Genomic DNA, 16,111 nt, shown 5'->3' on the forward strand with positions numbered 1-16,111 from the left:
CTTCATAATTATGGTACATATAGCATGTGTTTTCAACTGTAAAATATACGTTGATTAATCATGAATGTGATTAGAATTTTAAACTGTGCTCATGTCATCATGTTTGCTTTTGGAAGCCTGTGATTTTGACTTTCATAATAATGACTTAATGAAACAATTGTTCAGATAGGCAATAGCTTAGCTATAAGGGCAGAGTCCTGAGTTTGTGGACAGCAATGTAGTATTGTCTCAGCTGACATGTATAGAGTATCTGATGTAAATATTTCCTCTTCTTGGCTCCTAAACAGGCTCTTCCAAAAATCTAAGCCTGTTGCTGTATAGAGCTTACATTGTGGGCAAACCTGTAGAAGTTTCATTAAAATGTTTTATGACTTGATAATGAAAGAATTGGGTCAGTATTTTGTAGGTTTAATGCTTATATCTCACATGAATTGTTAAATCAGTTGAGCCTTAAATAGCTGCAGCCATTTAAGCACAGAAGTACATCTATCATGTCGTGCCTTTTAACAAAAGGTTGGCTCAAATAGGAGGGGAAATGCAGGTCAGAGCAACAATTTAGCACTGTGTAAGTCATGCATGGGCATTAAACTGCCTACTTGCACCCAGAACAAGATGCTTCTGTATGCATGACACTTGACAAAAGCCTCCCATTTGATTCCTGAACAGATCTGAACTTGTGTGTTCAGGTCTTGCCAACGGCTTTTTAAATTTAAAATGGGCACTTTTCAGAAAGCAAGCCGTAAAACAAAACAAACCTTTATTGTCATTTTTTAATTTATAGTGAGAATGTCTTTGATTGGTTTTAAAAGACACCCAAGAATAATAACAAGAATTGTGAATTAGAAAAGATGCAGACTGTGCACAAATAATTGCGATTAACCCAACTAGCATTTGTAGGAAAATTAAGTTCCCTGGGTTGTATAACCTTGTTCCCTAATATCTTGCTTAGTAGAATGTCTTGTTGATTTTTACAGAATATTTATTGAGCTGTGCTTTTTCTTTTTTTTCTTTTGCATTTTAAAGTGAACACTTTTGCCATTGTTTTTCAATAGGCTGCTGAAATGAAAATTTTAGATGGAATAAATGTGTGTCTGAAATAAAAATGGATTAAGCTCTCAGTTTTCATTTTCCACATTTCTTTTCAAATAAAAAGATATCATTGTTATTTCTATCTAGTTTATGTAGAAATCTATGTTTGGTTAGCTATTTAAAAAGAAATCAAATGAAAATCTTAATCTTTGGGCAAATTCAGTGGATACTGTTATTGCTGATATAGAAAGAAGTATGTAGTGCCTGCCTACTGAATATTAAAGGTCACAAAAGCTATCAGAAAAAGTTCACAACCAAGTTCATTACTAGATAGATACTTGAATACACAACCATGCAAAGCCAAACTTTTAAGAACTGAATAACCAAAGTCCTCTGGTTGGTTGAATTAATCCATCTTTTGCTTTCTTCCATATTTGATTTTAAAGCCATTGAATTTATGAAAAATGATGGGAGCTTTGAAAAATTCTGATCAGAAAAATAAACCAATGCAATTTTCACCATTACATGCTCGAAACACACATGTATTCAACAAAGTCAAGAATGTATGGGTTATTAAACTGTAAACCTGGGTCTGATGTAATCCAATGTTTGCAACAAATCCATGGAAACCATACTAAATATTTTGGACAGAATCATCTCTACAGCCCAATATAAAGGTGATGTTGTACATGAAGAAGAAAAAAAAGGACAACCTAGAATTCTATGTCTACAGAGAAACCTAAACTCCAAGAACAACTTGTCTGCTGGTGGAAATGTCCTTCTAGAGCAGTGGTTCTCAGCCTTTGGGTCTCCAAGTGTTTTGGCCTACCACTCCCAGAAATCCCAGCCAGTTTACTAGCTGTTAGGATTTCTGGGAGTTGAACTACCGTACTAGAGGATCATAAAGAGTGACTGATAGAGAATCTACCAGCAAATATTGGCTAAAATCTGCTTCCAAAAGAGTCAGAAGGGTCAGAGAAGAGAACAGACTACTTACACCAGGTCCAAATTGCTTTCAGTCCAAGGACAAAGCTCCAATTGCTATTGGAGCCTTGTTCTTGTTAGAACTACTTTCAACCTGGCCAGTACAACTTTTGCACTAGTACTACCTATGTTCTTTGGTCGAGAGGAAACATTCAAAATTGTCCAATTATTCCCTTAGCGTATCAAGCACAGCCCTAGAGTGTTAACATTGATTTCAGGATACATGCATGTATTTCAACAATTCAATTTATACCAAGACACTACTCCAAAATCCTCATTCATATTTTTTAAAAAGCCCTGTGGGTCACTTTATCCTGAGAAATGCTCTTTTGCTGTATAAATGTGGCTATGATCAAATGTTCACACAACTGTACAAATCAGGTTTTGCTGCCTAGTCATCTTCTAGTGTGCAAGTCAAATTTACTGGCCATAGGGAACAAATTCCTTATCTTTTGTACGCACAATAATTGAAAAGAGCCAATCATATAAATATTTTTTTTTAAAATAAATCCAGCTTGTTGATTTACAAGTATATTTACAATAAACTCTCAGTAGTGTTCCCAGGTATAAATGTTTTAAACCAATGATGCACAGAAGTCTATAGCAGCACTATACTGAAGATTGTCCAAAATGTGATTCAAATCGCAAGACAGAAAAAGTAACAAAAAAAGGTTTTTATGTCTTTTAAATTCCTCAATAAAACAAGTATATAGTTTTTCCCCACCATCCACATATTCTAACAGACTTTCTGATAAATAGCATTTCAAATACAAGGTACTTAAATACTGGCAGACCTTGGGTGCATACAGTTAAATATTTGCTTAAAAAATCATTTAATTTTTCTCATATTTATTACATGGCAATATCATGTGCAATTGGTAGATAGTGTTCACCGATGTGGACTAATCCCTAACCAATATACACTAGTTGTTTTGTAACTAGGTATACAGGTGCTTTTTAAAAAATATTGTGTAAATGATGCAGATAAAAGAAAGGTATTGAAATAACAAATGCTTTAACCATGTTTTTAGGAAACAGATGAGAGATTGCCATGCAAGTCTAGGGGACAATGGTAAAGGAAACCGATTTTCCTTCCAAAATCCAATCACACAAAGTTCACATTTAATGTGGCGGAAGGGATGGGGGGAGTGAGAAAAATGGCCTGCAAACTTTCCCATGGCTTCACACAGTTATCCCTGAGAGTTTCTTTTCACTCGGATTACTGCTGTGCTTAAAAGTTCTGATTGATGACATTATTATAAGGCACTTTTATTTACAAAGTTTCAGGTTGAGATAGAGTTGTTCTGATTTAATCCCTCCAAACTGTTTCCTTTCTTTTTTTACGTTTGCTGTTCTAAGACTTCCAGGTAATCAGGTTCAGCATGCAAGTTGGCCTTGAGTTCAAAATATTCATTTTTAGTCTGTTCTAGTAAAACTTTTCTCGGCCTGGAATACATGAGTGTCTCCATCAGTTTGAGCTCTTCGTGAGCCCCTGGATAGTGGACTTCCATATCAGGATGCAGCTGGGCAATGTTTTTCCGTAAATACTCGGTTATGCCTAATTGCTGGAGTTCTCTTTCTTTCTCAAGAATGTTCCTGTACAAGGAGCTTGCATCCTGGAAAGACAGGAATTCAGCTGATTGGTCCATAGTTTTATATTTGACATTTGACCCGGTCAGAGGTGATGAGTGCTCCCTTTCCAAGAGACTTCTGCGAAGGTGTTTGGAATCATTCACTTCCTTGTTATTCCTATCTTCACGATGATCTGCAAATTTTGGACTGAAAGAGGGACTTCGGTAAACCTGAACCATGGGACTGATCATGCGCTGTTCATATAAGCTTGTAGCTGGGTGCTCAGTTGTGTGGTGTGTTGTTTTGTGACCATACATGCTGTACTGAAGCTGAACTGGGCTGGTCTCCCTCAGCTGTTCATCTGCCTGCTTCTTTTTGTATCTTCTGCGCCGGTGTAAAACAAGAACAACAATACCAGCTGCACAAAAGATGATGGTGATAAATACAATCAAAAGCCCCAGTATTAAAACAGAAAGAGGAATGACATCAGTGAGTGATTGCAGGATAGTATCTGCTGTATTGGTGGTGGTTGGTGACGTTGTGATGATTACGAAGCTAGCTTGAGTTGGGAGCACTGGACTGTTCATTAAGCCAGGACACAGCGTGTCACTATTCAGAGATTTCAATTCCTTCTTAGCTAAATGCCTTGGAGAGGTGCAGAAAATTTCACCCATCATTGTATTTCTATTTAGCTTTTGTATCCACTGCTGCAGCCCAACTGAGTCACAAGTACAATCCCAAGGGTTGTCTTCTAGCTCAATTTGTACAAGTAGATCCAGATCATCCAAGACATTCCCTACAGGCAAATGTGCAAACTGGTTCGTTTTTAGATTTAGCCTGGCTAGAGGAACTCCAGCAAAAATATGAGGTGGCAAATTCTGAAGAAGGTTATTATTTAAATAGAGGACCTTAAGTTTAGGCATTGGATTAAATGTTCCAGGTAAAACTTCTTTGATGGCATTATATTCAAGATACAAATATTCAAGACGCTGCAAGCCTAAAAACAAATTACGATTTAGGTGGGTGAGATGGTTTCCATTGAGATATAATTTCTGCAGTCTGGTGAGATTGATAAAGGACCCTTCTTCTAGGATTTCAATACGATTGTTTCCCAAGTGAAGCATTTCTAGATTTCCATAATCTACCAGGTCTGATTTCAGTAACGTCTGGATTATGTTTCCAGCTAGAATGAGCTTTTTAGGATTTGGTGGAGGAGGCCCTATATCTGATAGGCTTTCAATGTTTCGTTCCTGGCATTGCATCAAAATCCCTGAAAGGATATGGCTTGTGCACTGACATGGAATAGGACAATATATTCCTGGAAACAGGGTTGCTGGCCTTGATACATGAAGTGTTAAACTAGATTCCCTGGTAGGAGCTTTTAAAATAGGTATCACTTTTGTTGCATACTGACTATCACTGATGGATGTGGTGACCACCAGGGGCAATGATCCTGATGGAGAGTCCAGGTCATTTGTAGGGTGAGTGGGACAGAGTGACTCTTTTTTTAACCTGCTTAAAATAAAATCTTTCAAAATGGGAGGGCTGTGGCATACAATATCTCCTATTATAGACTGAGGAGGCATGTTCTCTAGCCAGCTTTTCAATTCCAGCAGGTCACAGTTGCAGACCCATTTATTATCTTCCAACTGGAGGTCTAGAATTCTACCGATATGTTCTAAAAAGCCAACATAAGGAAGAGTCTGTAGCTGGTTCCCTCGAAGATCCAGGTGAGTTAACGGCACAAAGCGAAATATATTGGGAGGAAGAAACTCAATGGCATTATCATTTAAAATGAGCACCTTAAGCCTGTTGAGCTTGCTGAAGGCACTTGGTTCAATTATTGTGATAAAATTATTGTCTGCTTGAAGGAATTCTAGGTTTTCCAGCCCATGAAAGGTGTCTTCTTTAAGTATTTCTAAAGAATTGTGATTGATATGAAGTTGCTTAAGGTGACTTAGCCCATTAAATGCACCTGGCTCAATGTCTATGATATAGTTAAATCCAAGGTGAAGAGTGAGCGCATTGATAAAGCTAGAGAAATCATTCACATGTAACATTGTCAAACTGTTGTTTAGAAGACTAAGGTGGAAAGGCTGGGATGGTGGAACATGCACTTGAGATAACTCCTGGATGCCCCTGTCTTCACAGTTTATAATGAAGATGCCATCCTTTTCTTCACAAGAACACAACATATCACAAGAGCCAATGGATGAAGGGAACACTGGTTCATATTGGAGTAGATCACAAGCAACTCCCATCAAACATAATGTAATAATCCAGAGCTTCATGGTCATCCAACAGCTTCTGCAAAATACAATGAAAAGAGAGAGACTTTAATATTACCACATTAGTTGTGGGCAGTAAGGAGAGATAAATTAGCAAGTTGAGGGAACAAGTGTTAACTACCGAAAACATTTAATAATTCTCAAATGTAAAAATTGACCGGCTTTTGAGCCACAGAGGATTCCAAGTCCCTAAAATAATTTGCTTAATACTTGACATAGGAACATTTTGGGGCATTACTGGGTTAGCTCCATTATGTGGAAGTCACTTTATTCTGAGCAGATATGTTTAAGAGCTATTTATGTATCCAAAGCAGTAGAAAAATGTATTTGAAATCTGTATGTAAAGCAAGGTTTACGTAATCCATGGTCAAGAAACTGACCATATTTATGTATCTAAGTAATTATTGTTACTCACTTAATTTACATTCCACTTTTCTCTAGTCTTCTCTAAGGAATACAGAGTTTCTTTTTGCCATATAAAATAAAAAAAAATGTTCTAAAAACACAGGCTGCAGTGTAAATGCAATACGGACATAATCACTATGTTCTTTATTTATCCAGTGCCCCAAAACTTGGGAATAAGAATGAGAGGGTAGGGAGAGAATACTTTCCCAAGCAATGTAAGACTTACCTCATGCTTTTCAAAATAAATAATATAACTTTTAAGAAAGTAGCAGTGGAATAACAAGATGTTTTGGAGGAAATTAAGGCATAAAAAGAAGCTTTAGATAAGCAGCTTGACTGGGCATAGATTCATAAAATGTCTTTGTTCACATGGCATTTTTCGCTGTCTCAGTGAAGATTTATAATTATTTACAATAATGATACAAGCTCTATGAATGTATTTATTTAATTACTGCTCCACTGTGGAGTTGGCAAGACTGGATTTGTTCTTGGGGCATTAACTTTGCAGCATGGAGACTATTTTAGCATTTCCTACTAAAGTCAGGGGAACGTTACATGGAGAGGAAAGCATAACTTGGTTCCTTGCCCTATTATGTAGTGCTTCAACTTCTAGGAGTGACAGTACTGGTGTGGCAGGAAGATGAATCATTAGCTCCTCCCATGTGATCCCAAGCTTCTGATATTTCTGGAGCAGCACAAGAACAGCACACACTACAATAGCTTTCATGCTGAGAATCATGCTCTCTACCATGTGATCTACAGGAATCCAGGTTTCCCAGCCATCTTGTTAATACAAGCTGACAGTAAAAAAAAAAGTTTTTTTAATTCAAAAATGAGACCGTGTATTGATTTTAAATGTGCTTGCCATTATAGGATAATGTTATGATGACTTGTTCCATTTGGAGTTGCTTTCTTGCAAAATCCAAATTCTATGCACACACAGAGACTAGTTAAAAGACAAAAAAGATAAAAAGTATTGCCAAACCTCAGGCAACCAGAATTTTATACATATGTTATCTGGATTTGTCGTCAATTCATTCAAGCTCAGCTAAATTCAGTGGGACTTATTATGAGGTTGATGTAGATAAGATTGTCACTTACAACAATCATTTCCTCTAAATGCACAGTTTGAGATAAAATTATGAGTCTTTACCATTAGGACAGCATCCCATGAAAAACTGAAGAGGACATGTTCAGGGATTTAGCAGCGGATAACTAAGAAGAGAACAGACAACCACATTCTATTTATCCAGAAAATGCTGATTCTGTTGGGAAAGAATATCGGGGAAAAACAATGGAATCAGCTAGTTGGCTTATTGAAAAGTAAAGCAAAGCTGTGCCAGACCACTAGGGTTCAAGTCACATTCAACCAACTAGTATAATGCTATCTGAGAGAAAAACTTAAGTGCAGAGAGAAAAGTACAGAGAAGACTGGAAAAATGGACAGTTCCTCTATTTTCCCACCCAGTTTACTTTTACTTCATATTCCTCTTTTGGGCTCCTATGAGAAAAGAAACCAAAGAGGACTGGAGGAAAGGCCAATAAATTATTTGAGGGGGGGGGGGGGGGGCTGAGAAGTACCCAGAAGTGGATCCAAAAATGTCATAGCTAGCAGCAACTTGTGAATTCTATGGGTCTTTCTACACTAACCTAAGGCTGGGTTGGCCAGAAAATGCATACATTTATCAAAAAGCTCAAGGAAAGTCCAAGGTCAATAAAAAATGCTGGAGCTGATCCTTGTGCATTCCAGATCCAGAGACAAATCAGCTTTGTAAAATATGAAGCACATTATAGACACCTGCCCTGCTGAAATGCAGTAAAAGATCCCAAAGGGCTGCCAAAAATACTCCAAGGGCATGGCTGGGCATTAAGAGCTAATTGGCCCCCTAATAGAGGGGATTGGCTACCTGCACTTCTACCTGTCACTTACCCTTTTTCTTTTAGCCCATGTGCCTCTGATGCACTGATGTCCATTTCTTTAAGAAATTGGGAAAGAAACCCTGCAAAACAGTTTGAGGCCAAGTTCCATGTTCAATGTAATCACCTTCCTGTCCTCAAGCTGGTTATAGTCCTGTTAATCTAATGATCCCACAATGTAAACAGTTCCTTTTGAACTGGTTCTAAAATAGATTATAGTACCAGTGTAGAAGTGCCATATATCTGTGAAGCAGTTAATTCATTTCAGGTCAAAACAAGTCAAAAGGGAAATGGAAGTTGGCTTGGTCAGTGGAAGCTGGTGGCTTCTATGGCACTAATGTGATTAATCCATGATGAATTATAATCTGAACTTTAAATGAGCCATCCAAGATGCCAAATCTTTTTATAGATACATCTCATTTTGATTACTGTGACACACTGGATCTGACTTTGCAGAGAGTTCAGAAATTTCAGCTGGTCAGGCTACAGTAGTAACCACTGGTAGTTGATTTGTTTCTGGGGACAATTCAAAGTGCTGGCTGTTGCTTACAAAGGTCTATGCAGCTCAGGTTGTTACCTGAAGGATCACATTTTCCCTATATGAGTCTGCCTATTTCCTGAGATCTTCTGGGAAGCCCCTTCTCAATGTTCCACTACCCTCCCAGATACATCTGTTGGGAATGCAGGAGAGGGACTTCTGCTTGCAGGTTCTGGAACTTCCTAGGGAGATTAGCCTTGTGCCAGTCTTGTTTCTCTTCTCATGACTAGGTGAAGACATTTTTGTTTCAACAAGTCTTGAAGATTGACAGTTCATGGTTAAATGGGATGGTCATATACTTTGTTGTTTATATTTGTTATTGTTTTTAATTAGCTATTCTTAACTGCTTTTGATTTTTAAATAATAGTCTAATTGCATTTCAACTTTTGTATGATGCAAATTTTTGATAGATGTATAAACTTTGTAAGCTACCTTGAATACCAGATTGGGAAAATGATGAGATTGTTGTGAGGAGTGGAAGGAGAATTATGCATCTTGACCTAAAAGCTCTGAAGGCACCAGATCCCATTTGATCCTGGATACTAAAAAGTCAATCTTGCATAGTTAAATAGATAGGAGACCACCAACACAACTAGGTGCTCTGGGCTATATTTCAGGTGAAGGCAATAGCAAAACCATCACCCTTTAATGAAGAACAGCCTACAAAAGTCATGAGGTTTGACATAAGATGACAGGTGACTTGAAGGCTTACACATGACACATGATAAAGTAAAGGACATACATCAAAATGATGCTCCATCCACTCACTTCCAGACTGGTTACACATGTACGTTTTGAAAAACATATAGCTATATCTCTCTATAGATAGATATTTGGATATTTAATAAGATCCAGTTTACTGCAGAGGTGTTGTGATTTTCCCCATCTCTCTCCTCCACTAGTATAATAGTGAAGTAACAGCTATGCACCAAAAATGAGCTCCAACGTTTTGTTGGACCTCACTTTTTCATATTTTATTCTAATATCCCATGCCTCATATTTGCCCTTCCTATATGGCTTTCTATATGGCCAGTCATAATCTCCCAATCCAAGCTAGTCTGAGGCTGCATCTACACTGGAAAATTAATGCAGTGTAATAATAATAATATCCCACCCCCTATCCATAAGGACTCGGGGTGGCTCACAACAGAATCCTTGAATAGTTTAATATGTAACTAGATAGAAAAATGTGTTGGGTGGAAATTTCCTTGTTCTCCATGCATTAATTTGTATGAAGCATGTACACATATCATGGGTTTATATGGCACACATAATGTTTAGAATTCTGTATTAGATTTGTAAGATCCGTTTGAGAGATTCAGACTGAAATTCCCACTGAACCACAAAACTCAGTGAGTGACCTTGATCAGTCTGTGTGTGTTTCTCCCTTACTTACATACGTTCTGCCTGATCACAGGAGTGTTGGGAGAATGAGTGTTGTAGGTGCAAAAGCTGAGTATGCCCCCTAGAGTATATTAAAAGTAAGACAGGATACGGTAGTAATTATTAATTTACTACTTACTCTACCCAAGTTCTGATCCCATGCAACTGGTTACTTTTGTTGTGCACCTTCAAATCAATTCTGACTTCAGGAAAACCTATCATGGGATTTTCCTGGCACAATTTGTTCAGCATTTAAAGGAATGGGTGGGATGCTACAGAAACATATAATACTACACCAGGGTGATCCTCAGACAACAACAAGTGCACAAGGTGACAGTTCCCAAGCCTTGCCTTGTGGTCTTCTCAAATGCATATGAGAACCAGGATGCTAGATGAGACAAATCTTTCTGGGCCAACAGAACTTTTCATGTATTTCACTGGAATCCTTGTGCATGTATGAAGAAGCTCTGTTGAATTCAACTGGGCTTACTTTTGAGCAAACATGCATAGGATCAGACGGTTAACATGATGATGATGATGATGATGATGATGATGATGATGATAACAATAATAGGTCTAGACACTTGGGTAGTGTCCGACGAATGATCAAATATAAAAGCCAGCATATTGATGTTGTTTGCTGTGTACTAATCTTGTTATGTATCAAATAATAATAATAACAACAACAACAACAATAAAGACTCTAGCACAAGCCAGTCAAGGTGGTCCCAGTGGTGATCGGCACACTGGGTGCAGTGCCTAAAGACCTTGGCCTGCACTTAAACACAATCGGCGTTGACAAAATTACCACCTGCCAGCTTCAGAAGGCCACTTTACTGGGATCTGCACGCATTATTCACCGATACATCACACAGTCCTAGACACTTGTGAAGTGTCCTACGTGTGATCCAATATAACAGCCAGCAGAGTGGCAGCTGTGGACTCATCTTGTTGTGTTTCAAATAATAATAATGATCATCATCATCATCATCATCATCATCTTTATTTATCTTCTCCCCTATCTCCCCAAGGGGATTCAGAGTGGATTCCAACATATAAAAGGGCAAACATTCAATGCCACAATAGGACAAAATCCAAAATAACTTGGCAAAATAATACAGAATCACCCCACATATGAAAACAACATCAAAACCTAACATCAATAAATTAAACAAAACCTAACCATAATTCCATAATGACATAAAACCTAAATAAAGCATCTACATTGATTTACAGAACCCAAGCAAAGTTCACAAAGTCATATGGGTAATGACAACTTGGCCAAAATGGACAAACAGAGCCCACATACAATAGCAGTTGTGACCTTAAGTTGAAGCTAAGATGATGGCACACAACAACAGCTAACCTGATACTCATATCAACAGCAAGAAACCTGGTTCTTATCCCTAATGCAGGGCAGCTCCATGTGAAGGTGAGAGAGGGGCAGATTTATTACATACTGCCAGTAAAACTCATACTGCAATACTTTACATCTGTACTCAGGCTGGATCAATACTGCCATATAATGCAGTTTCAAAATGCAGTTTAACACAATTGAACTAAATTATATAAATCTACACTGCCATATATTGTAATTCAATGCAGTTACTCTGCATTCTGAAACTGCATTGTATGGCACTTCCAGCTTTAGAAGTTAATCAGACAGAATTCAGTTGGGTTTAATTCCAGGTAAGTATACTCAGTGTTGTCACTTCAGTTGGCTTTTAATATAGGTTTCATTTCTTGCCAATCTTTTACAATAGGCCAAGGTTGGCCTTAAAATCCTTTGTGGAATAAACTGTCTGCCTTGGTGTGGGATCTGAAATGGATTAAAATCATATACATAATTAGATATTTTTTTAAAAATGTTCCCCTGCAGACTGTTGGGCAAGACACAGCACGAACAACACCTAGGTCTCAAAGAACTTCCCTTAATGCCAGCCATTAAAGTATGTAGCACAAACCTTTAATATTGAAGACTTTGTTATTTTATTATCTAATTTTACCAGGAAAGCTTCTTGTACTCAATTGTCTTTGGTAAAGGCATTAATCCAACTTTTATTTTCCTTCAGCTGCATCTCTGTTAAGCAAAGAGAGCAATCCAAGTGTACTTCCTACAATGTCCTTGGGCAAAAGGAAAATATCTAAATCAACTTGCCTTAATTTAAACTGCATGTTGTGCGGCAAGACACTTGGCATGTATACATTCTCAACATGAAAGCCTTCTTGTATGAAAACAGTCAAGTTTTAAAGAATGTGCAAGCAGCTGGAAAGCATTCCCGTTTTAATGATTGTCATACTCGTGTAAAGCACACAGGAAACAACCAGACGCCCCTGAACCCACATGAAGCCCCCCTTCTCCTTTCTGCAGAAAAGATGCTTGGATTTGGTTAGGACCACAATGCATTGTCATTTAGACTTGGTGTTTCTACTTCTTCACGCCATGCCCAAGCTTCTTGAAACATTAATACCACCCGTCCTTCCTCAAGGAAGCCTATATGAGGAGTAAAAGCCAGTTACTGATATATTACAAACTTCTCCTAACATACATGGCTCTACAACCCCTTCCTATAAAGGCTAACCTGCCCTTATTATAATATAATGAAAACTTCCCAAGGGACATTTTTGAAATGATAATGTACCTGACATTAACAGTTGTCCACATAAAATGATCAAGGGTCAAGAGAAAAAGACCTATGAGAAGTGGCTCAAAGAGCTGGGCATGTTTAGCCTACAGAAGAGAAGGCTGGGAGGTGACATGATGAGGGCCATGCATAAATATGTGAGGGGAAGTTACAGAGAGGAGAGAGCAGGCTTGTTTTCTGCTGCCCTGGAGACTAAAACATGGGACAATGGCTTCAAACTACAGGGAAGGAGATTCCACCTGAACATGAGGAAGAACTTCCTGTGAGAGCTGTTTAGCAGTGGAACTCTTTGCCCCGGAGTATGGTGGAGACTCCTTCTTTGGAGGCTTTTAAGCAGAAGATGGATGGTCATCTGTTGGGGGTGCTTTGAATGTGATTTTACTGCTTCTTGGCAGGAGGTTGGACAGGATGGCCCATGAGGTCTCTTTCAACTCAATGATTCTATGATTCTGTAATTTTATATAAGTGTAAAGAACGCAGGAAACAACCAGATGCCCCTCAACCCACTTTAAGCCCTCTTCTCTTTTTGGCAGAAAAGATGCTTGGATTTGGCTAGGATCACAGTTCATAGACTTGGTGTTTCTGCTTCTTTGTGCCATGCCAAGGCTTCTTCAACCATTAATACCACCAATCCTTCCACAAAAAAGGCTATCTGAGTAGTAAAAGCCAGTTATTGATATATTCCAAACTTCTCCCATCATAAATGGCTCTACAACTCCATCCTCTGAAGTGGCATTTTGAAAATGATAATGTACTTGACCTTAACAGTTGCCCACATAACCATCCTTTCACATCTTTAGCTGAAACACTGCATGCATGAGCTTACACTCCCATAAAAACATTTCCCCAAACATGCAATGCTAATTGAGGTGGCCAGTTGCAACACTCACACTTGCCTTAAGCAGACAGGAGTTCTTTCTCCCACCCTGCACATTATTCCACAGATATAAATAAATATATATATATATACACACACACAGTCCGCTTGCCTGGTTTCCAACAGACCTCGCAACCTCTGAGGATGCCTGCCATGGATGTGGGTGAAATGTCAGGAGAGAATGCTTTTGGAACATGGCTAGAAAGCTTGGAAAACTCACAGCAACTCAAAGTATATTATTATTATTATTATTATTAAAATTCACAGCAACACAAAGTATATAATTGTTGTTGTTATTATTATTATTATTATTATTATTATTAAAACTCACAGAAGCCCAAAGTATATAATTATAATTATTATTACTATTATTATTGTATTGTCAAAGGCTTTCATGGCCGGAATCACTGGGTTGTTGTAGATTTATCAGGCTATATGGCCATGTTCTAGAAGCATTCTCTCCTGAGGTTCGGTCAGACCTACAACAACCTACAACAACACATTATTATTATTATTATTATTATTATTATTATTAAAACTCATAGCAACCCAAAGTACATCATCATCATCATCATCATCATCATTATTATTCTATTAAAACTCACAGCAACTCATTTCCCCAAACGAGTACTACCTTCAGGTCTGAGCAGGGGAGGAAGAATGGGGTGATGAAGACATCAAGAGTGAGTCCTATTTGCTATTTGCCTCCATGTTGCACTTTTAGGGGAGCTCCCTGACGGTCCCTAAGGCGAAGTTTGCATGGAAAAGAAAGCCATCAATCCTTTCTTGTAAGCACACAAAACAATCAAATACCTTTCTGGTTTCCCTGAGCCTTCTAGAGACAGGATCCTGGCGAAGTCCAGAGCCTCAGGTTAAGATAGGATCGCCCGCATAATACCTGAGAGGAGCTCCTCTCACTTGTCAATAGGTTGCAGGCGATTGATTAATTGGCGTTGAGGAAAAACATGCAGAGATACTTTCAAAAGGAGATTTCTCTTTCCAGGCGTCTCTTTGGCCAAGGCGTCCAAGCCCTATGCCCCAAGCCTGCCAGGTGAAGTCTTCGAAAAGGCTCTCGAGCCAAAGGCACCTCCAGGCGAGACAGGCAATACGGGAGGAGGAGGAGGAGGTGTCATTGTGTCGCTTCCAAGCCAAGCTCTGCCGTCGAGGAGCCGGGAAGAGGAGCTCGGGGTGGGCAGGGAGGGCGGAGAGGGGTGGGTGGGACACGAGCCAGACCTATGGGGCGCTCCGGAAAGAAAAGGGAGAGAGGCACAAGTTCCTTGCCTGCGTCAAAGTCGGCTTACCTGTGCAGCAGCTACACCCACTGACAAAAGCGGGAATGCACCGAAAGGAGCTGTTCAAGTACAATCCCGTGGCTTGCTGGCTCTTGGGATCTATCCCCAGGCGGACACTTTCCCGGGGGGTTTCTTTTCCCTCTTCTTCTGGGTTCGAGTCACTTGGCAAAGGAGGGGAGGCTCCAACACTGGGCTGCAGTGCCTTGAAGTTAGAAATCCTGGCTCAGAGGACTATTTGACAAGAAGGAGAGGCAGAAAGAGAGGCGAGAGGGACGGGGAGAAAGATCTGGCGAGTGGGGAAGAAACAAAAAGGAGAGGAGGAAGCTGAAGAGCCCCCCTACACCATCCTGCCAAGCAGGGATCCCTCCTCGATTAAAATTCAGGGCAGACTTCGCCTCTCAGGCTGACTTAACCATTTGAGGGCTTTGGAACCAAGCAAAGGAAGCAGCAGGGCAGAAAAGGGGACGGGGAAGAAGGGGAGGGGAGGGAAACCCCACTCCTGGATGGGCAAGAAACGCAGATCTCCCTCCTTCCTTCCCTCCTTCCCTCCCTCCTTCCTTCCCTCCTCAGTCCTCGTCTTTTCTTTTTGAGGCTCCAAGCTGCTGCCAGGCGTGCGCTCCCCCCCCGCTTCCCTTTGCGCCTTTCCTTGTTAGCTGGGTTTGTGTTATTAGTCAGCTTGCCAGAGGCTGCGAAGGAGGCGTCAATCAAGAGGCTTCTTGGCTTTGGAGGCAGGCTTGCAGCGTCAGGAGAGAATGCTTCTGCAACATAGCCACACAGCCCGGAAAACTCACAGCAAGCCAGCCTTGCAGCCCTTCCCCATCCCTGCGTTTTATTCATCTGCCAGTCTCCTTTAAAACAAGATCCAACGCCACCTTTAGGGAAGCTCAGCTCCTCCTCTTCTTTGGAATCATCTCACCTCTTCCTCCTTTTCCCCCTCCTCTGCCACCCTTCTTTCTCAAGCAAAAAGTGGATACTAGAAGGTCAAGCAAAAAGTGGGTACTAGAAAAAATATCATCCGAAAGCTGACTGGCACAACCTGGGGATCACAACCAGACACAGTGAAGACATCTGCCCTTGCACTTTGCTACTCTCCTGCTGAGTACGCATGCCCAGTGTGGATGCGGAATGCATCTCACCACACTAAAACAGTGGATGTGGCTCTTAATGAGACATGCCACATT

General features: G+C 39.7%; 1 protein-coding gene across 2 annotated transcripts; it reads right to left on the bottom strand.

Moving 5' to 3' along the window:
* Nucleotides 1-2,672: 2,672 nt before the first annotated feature.
* On the bottom strand, nt 2,673-15,784 carry SLITRK6 (SLIT and NTRK like family member 6). Of its 2 annotated transcripts, none has more exons than XM_060769506.2 (2): nt 14,940-15,784; nt 2,673-5,892 (listed from the first exon to the last, which is right to left on the bottom strand). In XM_060769506.2, exon 2 carries the CDS (start codon nt 5,880-5,882, stop codon nt 3,354-3,356), a length of 2,529 nt encoding a protein of 842 aa, XP_060625489.2. In that variant the 5' UTR covers nt 5,883-5,892; nt 14,940-15,784; the 3' UTR covers nt 2,673-3,353. The 2 variants fall into 2 exon arrangements, with proteins under 2 accessions (XP_060625489.2, XP_060625488.2); XM_060769505.2 differs by lacking the exon at nt 14,940-15,784 and adding an exon at nt 14,452-14,930.
* Between the last annotated feature and the right edge of the window lie 327 nt (nt 15,785-16,111).

Source organism: Anolis sagrei, chromosome 3 (genome assembly GCF_037176765.1).
Source record: "Anolis sagrei isolate rAnoSag1 chromosome 3, rAnoSag1.mat, whole genome shotgun sequence".
NCBI classification, from domain to species: Eukaryota; Metazoa; Chordata; class Lepidosauria; order Squamata; family Dactyloidae; genus Anolis; species Anolis sagrei.